Genomic DNA, 20,438 nt, shown 5'->3' on the forward strand with positions numbered 1-20,438 from the left:
TCATCTCTCACTGACCACCTGCTCCCAGCCCTTGAGGCTGATCTCCTGACCTCTGCAGATCTATGACATCCTTTCTCCATCTGCATACAACACCATATCCATCAATCTGAATTCCTCTAACTTCCATGGTGTTCACCTTGTAAGAATTCCCATTGCAGCAATCTTCTTATGCAGCTTTCCTTCAAAAGACTGTCTGTAACACTTTGTCTGAAGTCTGGATCTCTTCCTACTTCTGACATGATGTGTATGACATGACTTAGTGATGATACCCCCTTATCACTAAATACTTTCACTTCCATATGTTAACTAGAAGCGATGAGGAATTTGCAACAGTATGTGATGGATGGCAGTTATAGAAAGAGGGGAAAGTCTCAGATACAGTCACATAGATGGGTTAACTCCAGGAAGGATAAGAGAGGTAGGCAACTAGAGCAGGAGTCTTTTGTGGATATACACATTTCAAACAGGTATACTGTTTTGGAAAATGTAGGGGGTGATGGATTCTCAGGGGAATGTAGCACAAACATAACACAAACTCTGGTATTGAGACTGGCTCTAATGCAACGAGAGGGGTATGTCGGCTTCCAAGAGATCAATTGTGTTAGGGGATTCTGCAGTCAGAGGTACAGACAGAAACTTCTGTGGCCAGAAGAGAAAAAGCAGAATGGTATGTTGTTTCCCTGGTGCCAGGATCAAGGATGTCTCAGAGAGGGTGCAGAATGTTCTCACGGGGGAGAGGGGCCAGCCGGAGGTCATTGTTCACATTGGAACTAACGACATTGGAAGGGAAAAGGTTGAGACGCTGAAGGGAGATTACAGAGAGATAGGTAGAAATTTAAAAAGGAGATCCTCAAGGGTAGTAATATCTTGATTACTCACAGTGCTACGAGCTAGTGAGGGCAGGAATAGGAGGATAGAGCAGATGAATGCTTGGCTGAGGAGCTGATGTATGGGAGAAGGATTCACATTTTTGGATCATTGGAATCTCTTGTGGGGTAGAAGTGACCTGTACAAGAAGGACGGATTGCACCTAAATTGGAAGGGGACTAATATACTGGCAGGGAAATTTCCTAAAACTGCTTGGGAGGATTTAAACTTGTAAGCTGGGGTGGGGGGGGGGAACCCAGGGAGATAGTGAGGAAAGAGATTGATCTGAGACGGGTACAGCTGAGAACAGACGTGAGTCAAACAGGGCAGGCAGGGACAAGGTAGGACTAATAAATTAAACTGCATTTATTTCAATGCAAGGGGCCTAACAGGGAAGGCAGATGAACTCAGGTTATGGTTAGGAACATGGGACTGGGATATCATAGCAATTATGGAAACATGGCTCAGGGATGGGCAGGAATGGCAGCTGAATGTTCTAAGATACAAATGCTACAGGAAGGATAGAAAGGGAGGCAAAAGAGGAGGGGGAGTGGCATTTTTGATAAGGGATAGCATTACAGCTGTGCTGAGGGAGGATATTCCTGGAAATACATCGAGGGAAGTTATTTGGGTGGAATTGAGAAATAAGAAAGGGATGATCACCTTATTGGGATTGTATTATAGACCCCCCCCAAATAGTCAGAGGGAAATTGAGAAACAAACTTATAAGGAGATCTCAGCTATCTGTAAGAATAAATAGGGTGGTTATGGTAGAGGATTTTAACTTTCCAAGCATCGACTGGGACTGCCATAGTGTTAAAGGTTTAGATGGAGAGGAATTTCTTAAGTGTGTACAAGACAATTTTCTGATTCAGTATGTGGATGTACCTACTAGAGAAGGTGCAAAACTTGACCTAGTCTTGGGAAATAAGGCAGGGCAAATTACTGAGGTGTCAGTGGGGGAGCACTTTGGGGCCAGCAACCATAATTCTATTCGTTTTAAAATAGTGATGGAGAAGGATAGACCAGATCTAAAAGTTGAAGTTCTAAATTGGAGAAATGCCAATTTTGATGATATTAGGCAAGAACTTTCAAAAGCTGATTGGAGGCAGATGTTCGCCGGTAAAGGGACGGCTGGAAAATGGTAAGCCTTTAGAAATGAGATAACAAGAATCCAGAGAAAGTATATTCCTGTCAGGGTGAAAGGGAAGGCTGGTAGGTATAGGGAATGCTGGATGACTAAAGAAATTGAGGATTTGGTTAATAAAAAGAAGGAAGCATATGTCAGGTACAGACAGGATAGATCGAGTGAATCCTTAGAAGAGTATAAAGAAAGTAGGAGTATACTTAAGAGGGAAATCAGGAGGGCAAAATGGGGACATGAGATAGCTTTGGCAAATAGAATTAAGGAGAATCCAAAGGGTTTTTACAAAAACATTAAGGACAAAAGGGTAAGTAGGGAGAGAATAGGGCCCCTCAAAGATCAGCAAGGCGGTCTTTGTGTGGAGCCACAGAAAATGGGGGAGATACCGAATGAATATTTTGCATCAGTATTTACTGTGGAAAAGGATATGGAAGATATAGACTGTGGGGAAATAGATGGTGACATCTTGCAAAATATCTAGATTACAGAGGAGGAAGTGTTGGATGTCTTGAAACGGTTAAAGGTGGTTAAATTCCCAGGACCTGATCAGGTGTACCCGAAAATTCTGTGGGAAGCTAGAGAAGTGATTGCTGGGCCTACTGAGATATTTGTATCATCAATAGTCACGGGTGAGGTGCCGGAAGATTGGAGGTTGGCAAACATGGTGCCACTGTTTAAGAAGGGTGGTAAGGACAAGCCAGGGAACTATAGACCAGTGAGACTGACCTCGGGGTGGGCAAGTTGTTGGAGGAAATCCTGAGGGACAGGATGTACATGTATTTGGAAAGGCGAGGACTGATTCAGGATAGTCAACATAGCTTTGTGCTTGGGAAATCATGTCTCACAAACTTGATTGTTGATGAAGTAACAAAGAAGATTGATGAGGGCAGAGCAGTAGATGGACTTCAGTTCGACAAGGTTCCCCATGGGAGACTGATTAGCAAGATTGGATCTCATGGAATACAGAGAGAACTAGCCATTTGGATACAGAACTGGCTCAAAGGTAGAAGACAGAGGGTGGTGGTGGAGGGTTGTTTTTCAGACTGGAGGCCTGTGACCAGTGGAGTGCCACAAGGATCGGTGCTGGGCCCTCTACTTTTTATCATTTACATAAATGATTTGGATGTGAGCAAAAGAGGTACAGTTAGTAAGTTTGCAGATGACACCAAAATTGGAGGTGTAGTGGACAGCGAAGAGGGGTTACCTCAGATTACAACAGGATCTTGACCAGATGAGCCAATGAGCTGAGATGTGGCAGATGGAGTTTAATTCAGCTAAATGCGAGGTGCTGCATTTTGGGAAAGCAAATCTTAGCAGGACTTATACACTTAATGGTAAGATTCTGGGGAGTGTTGCTGAACAAAGAGACCTTGGAGTGCAGGTTCATAGCTCCTTGAAAGTGGAGTCGCAGGTAGATAGGATAGTGAAGAAGGCGTTTGGTATGCTTTCCTTTATTTGTCAGAGTATTGAGTACAGGAGTTGAGAGGTCATGTTGCGGCTGTACAGGACATTGGTTAGGCCACTGTTGGAATATTGCATGCAATTCTGATCTCCTTCCTATCGGAAAGATGTTGTGAAACTTGAAAGGCTTTGGAAAAGATTTACAAGCATGTTACCAGGGTTGGAGGATCTGAGCTACAGGGAGAGGCTGAACAGGCTAGGGCTGTTTTCCCTAGAGTGTCAGAGGCTGAGGGGTGACCTTATAGAGGTTTTCAAAATTGTGAGGGGCATGGATAGGGTAAATAGGCAAAGTCTTTTCCCTGTGGTCACTGAGTCCAGAACTAGAGGGCATAGGTTTAGGGTGAGAGGGGAAAGATATAAAAGAGACCTAAGGGGCAACTTTTTCACGCAAAGGGTGGTACGTGTATGGAATGAGCTGCCAGAGGATGTGGTGGAGGCTGGTACAATTGCAACATTTCAGAGGCATTTGGATGGGTATACGAATAGGAAGGATTTGGAGGGATATGGGCCGGGTGCTGGCAGGTGTGACTAGATTGGGTTGGAATATCTGGTTGGAATGAAGGGTCTGTTTCCATGCTGTACATCTCTATGACTCTGTGACTCTATGGTCGTAGTCATTCAAAACAGTTGGTAGTTTAATTTTGTGTCTCATCCTCCTCAGTGGTACCCTGTAGTGTGCAAACATTGGGTGGATGAATTGACTCAATGTCTTGCTTTTGAGTCAGTTTAGCATTCAAATGCTTGAGCACAGAACTTGAGGAATACTGCACTGTCAGAGTTATTCAGAGAGTTTAATCTACTTGTTTTGATAGGTGTAAAAGACCCCTTGACACTATTTGAGGAATAACAGGGAGTTCTCTGTTTGACCATGTTTAACCTTCATCCAAAACTGGTAAAACAAACCGTAAATTCATTTCTCTCAATACTGATTTTGGGACCCTAATGTCTGCAATATGTTGTCAAGCTTATCAATGCTTGAGAAGATATTTACTTGGCTGTGAAGCACTTTGAGATATCCAGACGGGCAGGAAGAACAGGTTTGCTCTTAGTTTCCTTGGTTAATTTAACACTTAGATCTCAATATTTGGCTATCTAGTGATATATAATTTATTGACATTTATTAATGTTTTATTAGAAAGAATGTGCTTGGTTTGTGCAATTTCTTTCTTTCTTTCTTCCAGTTCCTCCTGAAATCAGAGAAAATGAAACACCAACCAACATCTCAGTGGTCATGAACCAGCCTTTTAGCCTCTTCTGTGATGTGTCTGGTCATCCTATTCCCATCATCTCTTGGTTTAAAGATGGGGTATCTGTAAGTAATTGCCTTAGAGTCAAAATATTCAAAACTTAAAGACATTTGTGGAGAATTCTAAGGAAATTGTAATTCCTGTATTAATAACAGAATTATAGCATGATTGGTAATATTGCCCACCAGTACATGATCAAGGGAAACTATGGATTTGAAATAATTACTGTCCTAGCCAGTGATGCCCTTATCCTGACAATAATTGATTACTTTTTATCTATTGATGGAATGCAGGCTTTCCTGATTGAGCCTGCATTTATTATCCATCCATGGGTGCCCTTGAAAAGGTGGTAGCAAGCTGTCTTCTTTAAACAGTGCTATTAGTGATGGTGATCCAAGATTTTGACCCAGTGATACTGAAAGAGTGGCAATATGTTTCCTGAAGAAGGGCTTATGCCCGAAATGTTGATTTTCCTGCTCCTTGGATGCTGCCTGACCTACTACGCTTTTCCAGCAACACATTTTTCAATCTGTTTCCAAGTCAGGATGGTGAGTAGTTTGAAGGGGAACTTGCAGGTGGTGGTGTTCACATATATCTGTTGCTCTTGTCTTCCTAGCTATTAGTGGTTGTGGGTTTGAAAGATGCTGTCTAAGGAGACTTGGGAAATTTCTGCAGTGCATCTTGTAGATAGTACACACTGCTGCAACTGTGTGTAGGTGATGGGAGGAGTGAAAGTTTATAGATTTGGTGCCAAATAAGTGGGCTGCTTTTTCCTGGATGGTATTAAATTACTTGTGTTGTTAGAGCAACACTCATCCAGGTAAGTGGGGAGTGTTCCATCACACTCATGACTTGTGCCTTGCAGATGGACAGACTCTAGGGAGTTGGGAGTGTCAGTTTCCTAGCTTCTGACCTGCTCTTGTCGTCACAGTATTTATAATTCAGTTCAGTTTCTGATCAATGGTAACATCCAAGATGGTAATAGTGGAGGATTAAGCAATAGTTATCCCTTTGAATGACAAGGACAGAATTAACTCCTCTCTTATTGGAAATGGTCATTGCCTGGCACTTGTATGGTGTTAATGTTACTCACCACCTAACAGCCTAACCCTGGATATTGTCCAGGTCCTGCTGTAATTAGACATGGACTGCTTTAGTTTCTGAGGAGTCACGCTGAATATTGTGCAATCGTCAGCCCACATCCTCACTTCTGACTTCATGATGGAGAGAAGGTCGTTGATGAAGCAGCTGAAGATGGTTAAAGCCTAGGAGTCTATCCTGAAAAGTTCTTGCAAAGACATCCTACATCTGAGATGACTGACCTCCAACAACTATAACCATTTTCCTATATGCCAGGTATGACTCCAACCAGCATAAAACTCACTCTGCATTCCCATTTGGAGGCTCAGATAAATTATCCACTTGGCACTTCTGGCAGAAGATACTTGTAAATACTTCAGGCTTATCTGTCAGCACTGCTGCACTGGGCTGCCTCATCCTAGGGGATGGACATGTTTGTGGAGCCTCTTCATCCAGTAAGCTGTTTAATTGTCTCCACCACTTATGACATTTTATTGTTGGACTGGAGAGCACAGTTTTAATCTATAGGTTGTGGAATCACTCATACCTCTATAAGTTACTGTTTAGGCTGATTGACATGTAGCTTCATAAGGTCAACACCTTAATTTAGGTATGCCTGATGCAGCTCCTGGCATGCTTTCTTGGACTCTTTATTAAACTATTGTTGACCCTCTGGCTTGACGGTAGAGTGGAGGATATACCAGGCCATTAAGTTGTAGACTTTATTGGAGCACAATTTGGCTGCTGTGGTGGCCTAAAGCCCATCATAGATGTCCAGTTCTGAGTTGTTAGATTTTTTTCAAAATCTATCACATTTCATGCAGTGATATTGCTACACAACATAACAGAGGGCATCCTCAATGTGAAAACAGGACTTCATCTCCACAAGGAATGTGCCCTGGTTTCTATGACTGATTCTATCTTGGACACATGCATTTGGAGCAGGCAGATTGATGAGAATTTTTTTTTTGTTATTTTCTCATCACCAGTCTAATCAGCTATGTCCTTAAGTACTCAACCAGTTTGGTCAGTAGTTGTGCTCCAAGCAATCCTGGTGATGGACATTGAAGATCCCAGTTGGAGTAGATTCAGTGCCCTTGTCGCTTGTGGTTTTAAAAATGCAGAGATACTAATTCATCTGCCAAAAAGGAGGGGGTAGTAATGGCACTGTATGTGATAATTAGCAGGAGCTTCTTTGAGTCATCATGAGGTTCAGAGTCAATGTTGAGGACTCTATCCTGACCATATATTATTGCGCCACCACCACTGCTGGATTTATCTTGCTGTTGCAGTAGGACAAAGCTAGTGATGGAGGTAATATTGTCTGAGATATTGTCTGTTAGGTACATTTCTGTGAGTATTGCAAGGTATTGCTTAAGTAGACAGTGAGGCAGCCCTCCCAATTTGAGCACTTGTCCCCAAATGTTATTAAGAAGTCTTTGCAGGGTCAATAGGGCTGAGTTTGCCATTGTTATTTATGATGCCTAGGTCATTATCAGATGCTCTATCCAGCTTCAGTCAGTGTGGTTGCAGATTGCATCTATACCTGTGGCCTTCACCTCACATGATATATTCTTTATGGATAGATTTCAATACAAAACCTGGCATTTTCCTGGTGTTGAGATTTTGTGGAGAAGGTCAGGTGTTGAAAATAATATTATTTTAAATAAACAAATATGTTTTTTATAATTGCTTCCGGTCAAGTTACTTCTCGGGATCTCTAACTCTTAGCAACAAAGTTTGTGCATACATCCAGATTAAAGTGTAAATGTACAGGACTTTGTAACAGTTTGAATAAGTTATGGCATTTTACCAATTGAATAATATGAACACGTAAAGGTAGAGTTGGACTGAGGCACTTTGATACTTCAAATTCTGCAGCCCCAAATTAGCTTGATATATGTAGATTGTTCACCATTAATCCAGTGAATAAATTAGCCTAATGTTGAAAATACAAAATGTCAGAAACACGTTTGAGGAAGTTGACTTTTGTTACTGCTTGGCGAAGTGAGGACTGCAGATGCTGGAGATTAGAGTCAAGCTTAGAGTGGTGCTGGAAAAGCACAGCAGGTCAGACAGCATCCGAAATGCAGGAAAATCGATGTTTCAGGCAAGACCCCTTCATCAGGGAATTTTTTGTTACTGTTTGCCTGTTGTATAGAATAGGTGGATATTTGTGTCTATATGAGGTTTGAAAATTATTTCATGATAATGATATCTGAAAAAGTATCAAAGTGTCAAATGTTTCAGGTAAATTACCTATCAAAATGTTTCTTTCAGATTGGGAACAGAAGCATCGTACAGGTATTGAATGCCGGTAAAACATTAAAAGTGCACAAGGCTGCAACTGGTGACACAGGACAATACACTTGTCAAACAATCAATATTGCTGGAACTGCAGAGAAGACCTTCAATGTAGAAGTACTAGGTGAGCTGAAGTTGGTTTTAAAACAGAAGAAAATAATTACGTTATTGAACTTCTCCATCTGCAAGTGATATATATTAAGTACTTCAAAGGCTTTTCAATATACATATTCTATCTGAAATTAATGGATAATTTAGTTTTCAAATTGAACTCTACAAAGCTTTAAACTTTTTCAGTGAAAGAACAACAAGAAATTACTTAAACTATGCTATATTCACATGACAATTTAGATAGATACGTATTTTGAGGACATTATATCATCACACAGATCGATGCACACATTATGGGTGAAGTTGCATGTTTGGAGTTTAAGCTCATATTTTAATGAGGAACTTAAATTATGTCAAGGATAAAAGGAGGATTACATTGAATAACTAGTTTGAAGCAATTGAGGGAGGCTATAGATGGTAAATGTGCCTTTGGTCAATAATTTGTTTACACTACCTCTTTCTTTTTAATTCTCCCTCAATTTTACTGCTTTACAATCCTTGATACCTCCTTGATCAATCCAGATCATTAGTCCTTCCTTTTCCTTGTAAAACTATTGATAATAATAAATAAAATGCACTGCATCCCCACACCAATTTTCCTATCCTAAGACCCAGAAACTACGGAAATTCCCTCAAATGTCTCTTCCTCCTCCACACTGATAAATGGTCCTGATCTTCATCTTACCTAATCATGTTTTTGCTTTCTTTTTCCATCTTCTATTCTTGTTAATTTCAACAATGTCATGTTGTCTCCATTCACATAGATTTCTCTAATTACTTTTTTTTTTCAAAAAACATCTTTCAATCTGTGTTCATACCATTTAACTGTATTCGAAGTTGTTGTTTCTTCATTTTTCCTCACTCCCCAAGTCCCCCCAAGTATTATGGACGCTGGTAAACCAAATGAAGTGTCGGTGATTCTGAATCAGGAAACAACCCTGGAATGCAAAGTCAAAGGCATCCCCTTCCCTAACATTCAGTGGTACAAAGATAACAGGTAAGCACCTTTTCTTGCGATGTCCACAAACAACATCCAGAGAGCCTTTGATCCCAGTAGTCTTAGTGCTCGTTCAGGGAGAAAAAAAACTTACGTTCATCAAACATGCAGCTTTGCTTCCTGCATATCTCAGCTTCTTCAGTCTGAGAGGACTAGACTCTTCTCCTTGTGTCCTGTGGCTGTCACTTTGCTTAAATTTTCGCAAAACAGTGTTTCAGAACATTATTTCTGTCTTGTTTGCATAGTCTTTCGATTTTTATGCTCACTCAGAAGGAAATGATCTTCCTCCAATGATACGTTAGAGCAGAGAAAGCTAAGAAGAATTTTGATAGAGTTAATCAAAACCATGAATGGTATGTAGGTAAAAAGCATGTGCTGGTAACAACATGAGACAGAATCAACTGGGAAGAGAACCAGAGCTAACATGAGGAAACATTCTTCCTTCCATAAAATGTCATGGCAATTGCAGTTCAGCACTTAAAGTAATGGTGGCAGATTCAATAGTAACATGCAAGAAGAAATTCTGAATAAATACTTGAAGAAATGCTTGCATTGAATATTTACAAGCTTATGGGAAAATAGCAGTGCCATAGAATTAAGTTTATAATTCGACCAAAAATATGCACAGACTCAATGAGATGAATTACCTGTCCTGTGCTGTGTCATTTTATGATTCTGCGATCTGGATTTAACATACCACTATGGAATGTGTTTTCAGTGGAGGCATATAACGCACAAAGGGTGCCCTCTCCATCCCTCTATACTAAGGATCAGCAGCCCAACTACCATTTTTAAATTAATAATTAACACTTATAGAGTCAAGCATGGAAACAGACTCTGTGGTCAAATTAGTCCATGCTGACTAGTTATTCTAGTCTAACTATTCCCAAACTAGACTAGTCCCATCTTATAACTTTGGAGGGTCGATAACCCTCCAAACCTTTCCTATTTATGTACTAATCCAAATGTCTCTTAAATGTTGTAACTGTACCTGCATCTGCCACTTCCTCTGGCAGTTCATTCCACATACTCTGTCTAAAAGTGTTGTCCCTCATGTCCTTTTTTTAACCTTTCTCCTCTCACCTTAAAGATATTCCCCTAGTTTTGAACTCCTCCACCCTAGGTTAAAAAAGCCTTACTATTCGCTTTATCTGTGCCCCTTGTGATTTTTTAAACCTCAATAAACTCATCCCTCAACCTCCTATGCACCCATGAAAAAGGTCTCAGCTTATCCAGCCTATATTTAGAACTCAAACTTTCCATTCCCAGCAATATCCTGGTAAATCTTTTCTGAACCCGCTCCAGTTTAATAATAGTAAGAAGTGAGGTCTGCAGATGCTGGAGATCAGAGCTGAAAATGTGTTGCTGGTTAAAGCACAGCAGGTTAGGCAGCATCCAAGGAACAGGAAATTCGATGTTTCGAGCCAGAGCCCTTCATCAGGAATGAGGAGAATGTGCCAGGCAGGCTAAGATAAAAGGTAGGGAGGAGGGACTTGGGGGAGGGGCGATGGAGATGTGATAGGTGGAAGGAGGTCAAGGTGAGGGCGATAGGTTGGAGTGGGGTGGGGGCGGAGAGGTCAGGAAGAAGATTGCAGGTTAGGAGGGCGGTGCTGAGTTGAGGGAACCGACTGAGACAAGGTGGGAGGAGGGGAAATGAGGAAACTGGAGAAATCCAAGTTCATTCCTTATGGTTGGAGGGTTCCCAGGCGGAAGATGAGGCGCTCCTCCTCCAGCCGTCATGTTGTTATGTTCTGCAGATGGAGGAGTCCAAGGACCTGCATGTCCTCGGTGGAGTGGGAGGGAGAGTTAAAGTGTTGAGCCACGGGATGGTTGGGTTGGCTGGTCCGGGCGTCCCAGAGGTGTTCTCTGAAGCGTTCCGCAAGTAGGCGGCCCGTCTCCCCAATGTAGAGGAGGCCACATCGGGTGCAGCGGATGCAATAGATGATGTGTGTGGAGGTGCAGGTGAACTTGTGGCGGATATGGAAAGATCCCTTGGGGCCTTGGAGGGAAGTGAGTGTGGAGGTGTGGGCGCAAGTTTTACATTTCCTGCGGTTGCAGGGGAAGGTGCCGGGAGTGGAGGTTGGTTTGGTGGGGGGTGTGGACCTGACGAGGGAGTCACGAAGGGGGTGGTCTTTGCGGAACGCTGATAGGAGAGGGGAGGGAAATATATCCCTGGTGGTGGGGTCCGTTTGGAGGTGGCGGAAATGATGGCGGATGATACGCTGTATACGGAGGTTGGTGGGGTGGTAGGTGAAAACCAGTGGGGTTCTGTCTTGGTGGCGGTTGGAGGAGCGGGGCTCAAGGGCGGAGGAGCGGGAAGTGGAGGAGATGCGGTGGAGGGCATCGTCGATCACGTGTGGGGGGAGTCTGCGGTCCTTGAAGAAGGAGGCCATCTGAGCTGTACGGTATTGGGAGGCCATCTGGGCTAATTTAATAATATCCTTCCTATAATAGGGCAACCAGATCTGCACATAGTACTCCAGATAGGTCTCAGCAATGTCCCATATAACCACAACATGATGCCTCAACTCCTATATTCGATGATCTGAGTACCGAAGGCAAGTGCTGAACATGTTCTTAACCACCTTGTCTACCAGTGATGCGAATTTCAAAGATATATGTATTCAAACCCCTCGGTCTCTCTGTTCTACAGCACTATCCAGGGCCCTATGATTAATTGTGTAAGTCCTGAGCATGTCACCAAACCAATTGATCAGTATATTTCACAGTCTACACCATAATGTAATTGACATGGGTAGTGAATAGGAGTTGGCTGTTAGTTTTTAGATTAGATTAGATTAGATTACTTAGTGTGGAAACAGGCCCTTCAGCCCAACAAGTCCACACCGACCTGCCGAAGCGCAATCCACCCATTCCCCTACATTTACTCCTTTATCTAACACTACGAGCAATTTAGCATGGCCAATTCACCTGACCTGCACATCTTTGGATTGTGGGAGGAAACCGAAGCACCCAGAGGAAACCCACGCAGACACAGGGAGAACGTGCAAACTCCACACAGTCAGTCGCCTGAGTCGGAAATTGAACCCAGGTCTCTGGCACTGTGAGGCAGCAGTGCTAACCACTGTGCCACCATGCCGCCCACTATTGAATCCTATTTGAAAATAGGCAGAAAGGAAGGGACAACACATTGTTCACCAGGGTACAGCCTGCGAATTGGAGCTGTTCAACCACCAACATATCTTGTCCCTGTTCCTTCACACTTGCCCTTCACAACAGAGCCCATTTCCTCCATCCTTAGGCTGCCTGAAACCCCCTAACCCCCACTCTCCCCATTGAAAAAGGGCTAAGTTACCTAGCCTTGGCAATCGTCAACTCCTGTTTGTAGGCCTCTTTGCAGTATCCACTATGGGGCTCTGTAGCTGCTAGGACATCTAGAGCTGTATATTGGCTGGCCACTCTTGAGGTTGATGTTTTCGCCCAGCTATGCATTATGGCTTCTGGGGGTGTTCTTTCACTTGTGATGGCTGCTAGTTAACTTCCCTCTGAGGGGACAACCAGCTTGCACTCCCCATCTCTGCCAGTAAACACCAGCTCTATAAAACCACGGACACATGAAGGCAGCACACAAGGGGCTGAGTTTAATGCTCTCCATCTCTTTTCTAATGGTAAGGAACATATGTTCTCTGAACGCAAGGCAGGGCAAAATTGATTCTTGGATTTTCGGTCATAGTTATATCCTCTGACCTACTCATATTACGATTGAACATGGACATGGCAAAATTTCCTTGATATAGTTCTACTCCAAAATCATATACCTACCAGATCCTAAGAATTATAGCATGAATCTTGATTGTAAAATTTGAACATCATTTTTTTCAGACGTCTTGGTGCCTGATAATTTGCTGGCAGAAATAATCATGTTTGTGAGAGCAAGAATAATGAAATAAAAATATAAATAACATCCAACAGAATTTGGTTTTGTCTTCACAATTCATGACCGAGCCTTTCTGGAGATGACTTTTATACACCTCTGCAGTTCACAACAGTGCTTAGAAGAAGAGTTAATGTCATAGCAATGTGTATAATTGGGAACTTTGAAAGATCTACCACTAATTGCTACAATTTTAATGATGATTCTAATTGGAATTGTGGAGATTTTGAGTAGCTCATTTCTAGAGACAGGACAGATTTTGTGATTCCTTTTGGGACCAGAACCAGTAATGTTATCTGATTAATCCTCACCCTTTACCACCTGAGTCAGGAAAACAATTACTTAAAACTTCAAATCATTAAAATGGTTTGGGTTATGAATTGCATACCTGTCAGATCAAAATGTTGCTTTCTTAAAGTATATATATATAAGGTATATGAACTGTTATACATTTCAACAAACTGAACAGGAGAGCAAATATAGTTACCAACTTGCTTCAAGAATATGACCATCAACACAGTCTTTTTGATAGATTCAGTCCTGACTTTGACTATTGGTTAGCATTGCAATATGTGGATTAGTGAATGCAGAGTGCTTCACTATCCAAAATAATTCAGCATTAGAAACTCACGTTTGTTGCCTTTAAAGGACAACAACCAGAAGCACTGCCTTATCCTCACTGCAATGCTGCCATAAAAACCAGGACTGTAATCTGCAGTATTTTCGCAATTCAAATGGAGTACAATTTCAGCAAATATATCACATGCTATGATTACTATCCCCACCTCCATCATATCGGTGACATATATAACCAAATTAAGATTTGTCTTCAGTTTGTGCAAAGTACAGTAATAATGAAAAAAATTGCATTATTTGCACAACAGGCTTCTGTTCCCAGGTGACACCAGCATGGAGATAAAAAATAAAGGGCAGGTACTACATATAAAGAGTGTACATCTATCTAATCAGGGTCACTACCAGTGCAGTGCAGTGAATGCTGCAGGAAAACGATTCAAAGAATTCAAGCTCAATGTCTATGGTAAGTAACAACTTTTCTCAGATGACAAACTGTTGTTGCTCCTGATTCACATGATAGCATCTTGTGTCATAATTAAAATCTGGGAATATCTGTCACTTCTTTCTGTTCTTTACATTGGCTAACTGAACTGCATGGTTGACATTATCAATTTTCTCTGCAACAGTTTAGAGATAAATCACAAGAATGTGAGAACCTAAATCCAGTTATCTAGCTGGATATTAAAAATCTAAAGTACTATGTTAAGTAGTCAGAACTTTGGCCAAATATCATTATTTCATGACCTGTTCTGCTCTTTTTGCTTTGAAGGACATCTGACATAACTATTTACAATAACTAACATCATATGATGTCACTTGCAGTAGATTAGGTGATGTGCAATGGCAGACTGAAGAAAATATGGTGACAATCCACTGTGTATACTTTTGCTGCCACAATGGATTCATGTTTAATTAGCCTTTTCCTCTTGAGGTTACAAAGACTCAGGCTAGGATGAGACAGTAAATGCTGCACTGATTTTCATTCCGACACCTTCCCTGAAACTCTCGTCTACTCCTCCCAACACCACCCACATCCCACACCTGAGCATTTACCTCCTCCCTCCTTACCATCCAAGGCACTAAATATACCTCCAGGTGAAGCAACTTTCTCTTCCATCTCCTTTAAACATACCTCCTTTTTACCTTAAACCTATATCCCTAGTAATTGGCATTTCTACCCTGGGAAAAAGACTCTGACTATCTACTGTATTCATGCCTCTCATAATTTTTGCGAACTCCTATCAGATCGCCCCCTCATCCTTCGACATTCAAGTGAAAACAAATCAAGTTTATCCAATCTCTCCCCTTAACCAATACCCTCCAAATCAGACAATATCCTGGTAAACTGTTTTTGTACCCTTTCCATAGCCTCCACATCCTCCTTGTAGTGTGATGGCCAGAACTGTACACAGCATTCTAAATATGGCCTAAGTTATATGCAGCTGCAATGAGTCTTGCCAATTTTTGTATTCTGTGTCCTGACAAATAAAGGCATGCATACCATATGCCTTCTTGACCATTTTATCTGCTGTGTTGCCACTTTCAGGAAGCTATTCATTTGTGTACCAAGATCCATCTTTATGTTGATGCTGTTGAGGATTCTGCCGTTTACTGTATTCTTCCCTCCTGCATTAGATCTTACAAAATGCAGCATCTCACATTTGTGTGTATTAAATTCTATTTGCCATTTCTTTGCCCAAGTCACTGCTGTATCCTCCTCACCATCCGCAGTTCCCTCAGTCTTTGTGTCATCTGCAAATTTGCTAATCAGTCCATCTTCATTCTACTCCAAATCATATGTATATTATAGGAAAACCAGAACCGAACCCTGTGAAACACCAGATCTCGAGTCAGAAAAGCACCCTTCCTCTGTTATTCTCTGTGTTCTATGACTTATCCAATTCTGTATCCGTCTTACTAGCTCACCACAGATCCCACGTGACTTCACCTTTTGTGTCAGCCTGCCACTGGGGACCTTGCCAAGGACTTTGCACTCAACCTGTACAACCCTACCTCATGATTCATCTTTGTCACTTGCTCAAAAAAACTCAATCAAATTTATGTGACATGAACTTCCCTGCACAAAGCCCTTCCGCAATAAGTCCATATTTTTCAGAATGTGGTAAATCCTATTCCTAAAGAAACTTCTCCACTAATTTCTTTACCATTGATGTAAGGCTCACTGGCCTGTAATTTCCAGGCATCTCCCTATTGCCCTCATTAAACAAAGGAATAACATTGGCTATTCTCCAGGCCTTTGGGACTCTCATGTTATTAAAGAGGATACAAAGATTTCATACAATGCCCGAGCAATTTCCTCACCTGCCTTCCTCAGCATTCTGGGATAGGTTCCATTTGGTCCTGTGGACTTGTCTACCTTAATGCATTTCAAAACACGCACCTTTTTTGAAATTGCCATGCCCCAGAATATCAACAAGCACCATCCAGTGTGTCTTTCTACTTTGCAAATCCCAACACAAAGTATTTGCTAAGGACCTCACCCACTTCCTCTAGCTCCACGCATAAATTCCCTCCTTTGTTCTTGAGTGAACCTATAATTTCCCTTTTGCTCCTTATAAATGTATAAAATGCCTTGGGATTTTCCTTAATCCTGTTTGTCAAGGACATTTCATGGCCCCTTTTAGCCCTTCTAATTCCTTGTGAGTTCTTTCCTGCTAATTTTGTATTCTTCAGGGTCCTGTCTGTCTTCAGTTTCCTAAACCTTGTGTACGCCTCCTTGTTCATTTTGACCAAGCTTTCATTTTTTCTTGTCATCCAAAATTCCCAAATCTTGCCATTGTTATCCTTCATTTTCACAGGAATATGTTGGTTCTGAACTCTAACTACCTGACCTATAAAACATTCCCATATGCCAGATATGGATTTATCCTCAAACAACCATCTTCTTCTACATTTCCTAGTTCCTGCTTAATATTGTGGCAGGTAGCTTTCCCTCAATTTCATATTTTCACCTGAGGACTACTTTTGTCATTTTCCATATGTAACTTAAAACTTATATAATTGTGATCACTGTTCCTGAAATGTTCCCCCACTGAAACTTCGATCACCTGACTGGGTTTATTTCCCAATACCAGGTCTAGTATGGCCCCTTTCCTAGTTGAACTATTTACATATTATTTCAAAAAACTGTTCTGGACACACGTAACAATCCCCCCACCACCATCAATGCCCTTGGCATGAAACGAGTCGCAATCAATATAATGGAAATTTAAAATCTCCCACCCCAATAACTTTGTTGTTTTGACATTGTTTCACAATCTGTCCACACATCTGTTTTTCTCTCACCCATTGGTTGTTGGGAGGCCTGTAACAATCCAAATTTAAGTGATTTCACCCTGATTCCATCGTTCCATGCTTTCTATGCATGTCACATCCAGTCCTGTTATGTTCTGGTTTGCATTGAGTACAGACTCCCATTCTCATCTACACCTAGGTCTATTATTACATCTTATAAGTTGCTTTTGGTGTGGCTCACCAATTTGCCCACTCTTAATATCACTCATTCAGCTCTGCCTTTGTCCTGCCTACTATCTGTATTTTCCTTGTTTACCTCCCCATTCCATATCTCCCTTTCTCTCTTTCTGCATTCCAGAATCACCTATCTGCTCATCTCACTCATTTCCTGCCCTCCACCTCCCCAACATCATCTTCAGCATAAATACCACTTTTTCCTAGCTGCAGACAATTCTGAAGAGTCACCAGACTCAAAACATTTACTTTGCTTTCTTCCCATAAATATGGGAACATTGTCAGAAAACACACAACACCAGTTTATAATCCAAGAAGCTTATTTGAAATCACAAGCTTTCAGAGCGCTGCCCCTTATCAGGTGAAGTGAAGAAAAGCATACAGGCACTGATTTATAGGCAGCGAAATCAAATGGTGTAAGTGGAATGTCGATAGGCTGAATAATAAGTCTCTGCACGTGATCAAGAGTGTTAGACAGTGTGAGTAAACAGGGACTGAAAAGTAAGCGATGGGATAATCTATAATCTGAATAATTGAGGCAGAGAGATGATTAAAAAATTAAAAATAAGGTGGTGCTGGAATGGCTGGAATAACATGGTGGGTAAAAGAGTTGCCTGCTGAGGGTCTAAAGTAACAAGTAATCCAAAACTGTACAAACTAATTAAGAGAGATCACTACAAGTTATCAAGATGATGGTGTCAACAGGACAGTAAGGAAGATTGTACAAGTATAGAACAGTATGATGGGGTCACATGTAGCACGACATGAACCCAAGATCACAGTTTCAGGCCAGCTTCATGGTACTGAACTTTGCTCTCAGTATCTGCATTATCACAAATCTCGAAGGCAGCCTTGGAGGACACTCACCCGAAGATAGGATGCTGAATGTCCTTGACCGCTGAAATGTTCTCTGACTGGGAGGGAACATTCCTGTCTGGTGATTGTTGCATGGTGTCCATTCATCCATTGTCTTAACATCTGCGTAGTCTCGCCAATATACCATGCCTTGTGCGCAGCATATGAGGTCGACAACATTGGTCTAGTATGAGTATCGACTGTACATGTAGTTCAATGTCAATTTAATTCTGATCAAGTAACACTCATGATACAGAGAGGGCAAAGAAACTAATGATTACATCCATAGCTTTTTACAAAGTATGTGCAGGAAGAGTAACATCTATTATGCCTGTAGAAAGCTGGATTCTTGCACTTCAGCAAAAAGAAAACCAGATGTTGGTTATGAAAAGTGATAGTTACAATATAGATAGCCAAATTTTAGATGAAAAACAGCTGGATAAATTTACAACATGCTGACTGATAAAAACAAAAATGTTTTAGATCATTGTGCTCCTTGGACATCAGAGACCAAGTCCTATGACTGTTTAAAAATTAATGTTTTAACTACAACACCATGCTCAGCCGTTGCTAAGATCTCATTTAATTGTTTTCATTTCTCATTGTAGATTAGTTGCTCAAAATTATTCATTTTGATAAGACCTAATAGAGAAAAATGACCCTTTGAAAAATTGTGACACACAATTGACATCCCTTTATCTAAATGTGGTGTGGTGTAGGCATGTGTATGGATTAGAATGCCAATCACTGCAGTCTAATACTCAGCTATATAGCTGATCTAATCATTATAAGTACTGGACAAGTAATTTTTAAAAATGAGAAATCTTCAGTAAATCATTTAAATTTGCTGTTGTATTTGCGCTGCATACAAAGGATGTGATTTCTGTTCCCATGATTAAAAATGACCATGCATTGCGTTCCACTGCAACCCCAAACATGTTAATATTTTTTTCATTTTGTATCCAAGCAAAAGACTGTTATTCAAAAAATCTTTCCAAAAATGGTGAAATAATATGCAAATAATAGAGATATGTCTGTGAAGGTTTCTTTTACTGTATCTATACAGTAATGGACACCAGGAACTCCTGATAGTCCATGACATATAAATCCTCAAACATGAGATAAAAATATTAAATGTCAGGAACCCTACAAGTAATTGCAAGGGCTACAGCATTTTAAAAAAAAGGTATTTAAAATGAAAAATATAGTGGCAGGGAGGAGATGAGAATTTTTTGCATACCAACTTGCCTGCCTGAAGCGTGTGGTGGAGAGGAGTGAATTGCAACTTTGAATTGGATAAATATTTAAAAATAAAATATTTTCAGAGCTGTGGAAAAGAACAATGGATAAGGACTAATTGTTCTTTCAAAGAATTGAAAGAATTCAAAGAATTTTGTGCTCTAGGATTCTACAATGTTTGTTGTGGTTCGACCAACAGCCCAGAGGCTGCTGTCAAAGTTAACTGCAACATGTCCAAACCTGCTGCAATCTCTGCAAATTAGCACTGCTGGACTCTATAGTAGAGATCATGAAATATTTCATAAATATGCACATGGTTGTGAGACTAGAATTTCAATAATAGCAAAATGTCTTAGTTTTGCGGAAACTATATATTTGGACTAATACAGTTAACACTTGCATTGCTTATCTCTGTTATTTTATTAGATAATTTACATGTGATGTTGATTAAGAATATTTAAATATCAGATTGAAATACAATGCTGTAAATTTGAAGAAAAATCAAAAATGTTGGAAATAATGAGTGGGTAATTAGTACCTTTAACATTGCAAATAGTATCCTTCATCAGCATTCATTTGTGTACATTTCCACGATTTTCAGTTTTTATTACCCATAAAAGTCAAATCAATTTAAAAGTGATTGGTATATCTGAAGGATATGTATATAAATGAATTATCCAAGATATAGTAGCTGGCTAATTTAATAAATATGTCCTACTTTCAGAGAGTATTTCCCAAAGCTCCTAAATATGGGACAGCTATTGTTGCTTTACTTGTTAGAAAATTTTTAGATTGGATCCCCTACAGTGTGGAAACAGGCCCTTCGGCCCAACAAGTCCACACCGACCCTCTGAAGAGCAACCCACCCAAAACCCATTCCCCCCTAACTAATGCACCTAACACTATGGGCAATTTAGCATGGCCAATTAATCTAACCTGCATATCTTTGGACTGAGGGAGGAAACCCACACAGAATGTGCAAACTCCATATGGACAGTTGCCCAAGGCAGGAATTGAACCCAGGTCCCTGGCAGTGCTAACCACTGAGCCACCGTGCCACCCTCAAAATTGAACAACATGCAAGCCAAGTATCCCAGTAAACAATGCCAATGGGTGGTACATCTCACTATTAATGTACATTTGCAAAATTAGTCCTGCTGGCTTCAGTCCTGT

The 20,438-nt window shown here is 40.9% G+C and overlaps 1 protein-coding gene across 1 annotated transcript in view; it reads left to right on the top strand.

The window, feature by feature from the left end:
• Positions 1-20,438, top strand: part of hmcn1 (hemicentin 1) — a 610,612-nt gene that overhangs the window by 313,871 nt on the left and 276,303 nt on the right. Inside the window, exons 27-30 of the mRNA XM_060830300.1 lie at positions 4,654-4,784; positions 8,080-8,227; positions 9,085-9,211; positions 13,991-14,145. Of these exons, the coding sequence (XP_060686283.1) occupies positions 4,654-4,784; positions 8,080-8,227; positions 9,085-9,211; positions 13,991-14,145 (561 nt within the window). The remainder of the gene's footprint in view (positions 1-4,653; positions 4,785-8,079; positions 8,228-9,084; positions 9,212-13,990; positions 14,146-20,438) is intronic.

Source organism: Hemiscyllium ocellatum, chromosome 9, assembly GCF_020745735.1.
Source record: "Hemiscyllium ocellatum isolate sHemOce1 chromosome 9, sHemOce1.pat.X.cur, whole genome shotgun sequence".
In the NCBI taxonomy this organism is placed as follows: domain Eukaryota; kingdom Metazoa; phylum Chordata; class Chondrichthyes; order Orectolobiformes; family Hemiscylliidae; genus Hemiscyllium; species Hemiscyllium ocellatum.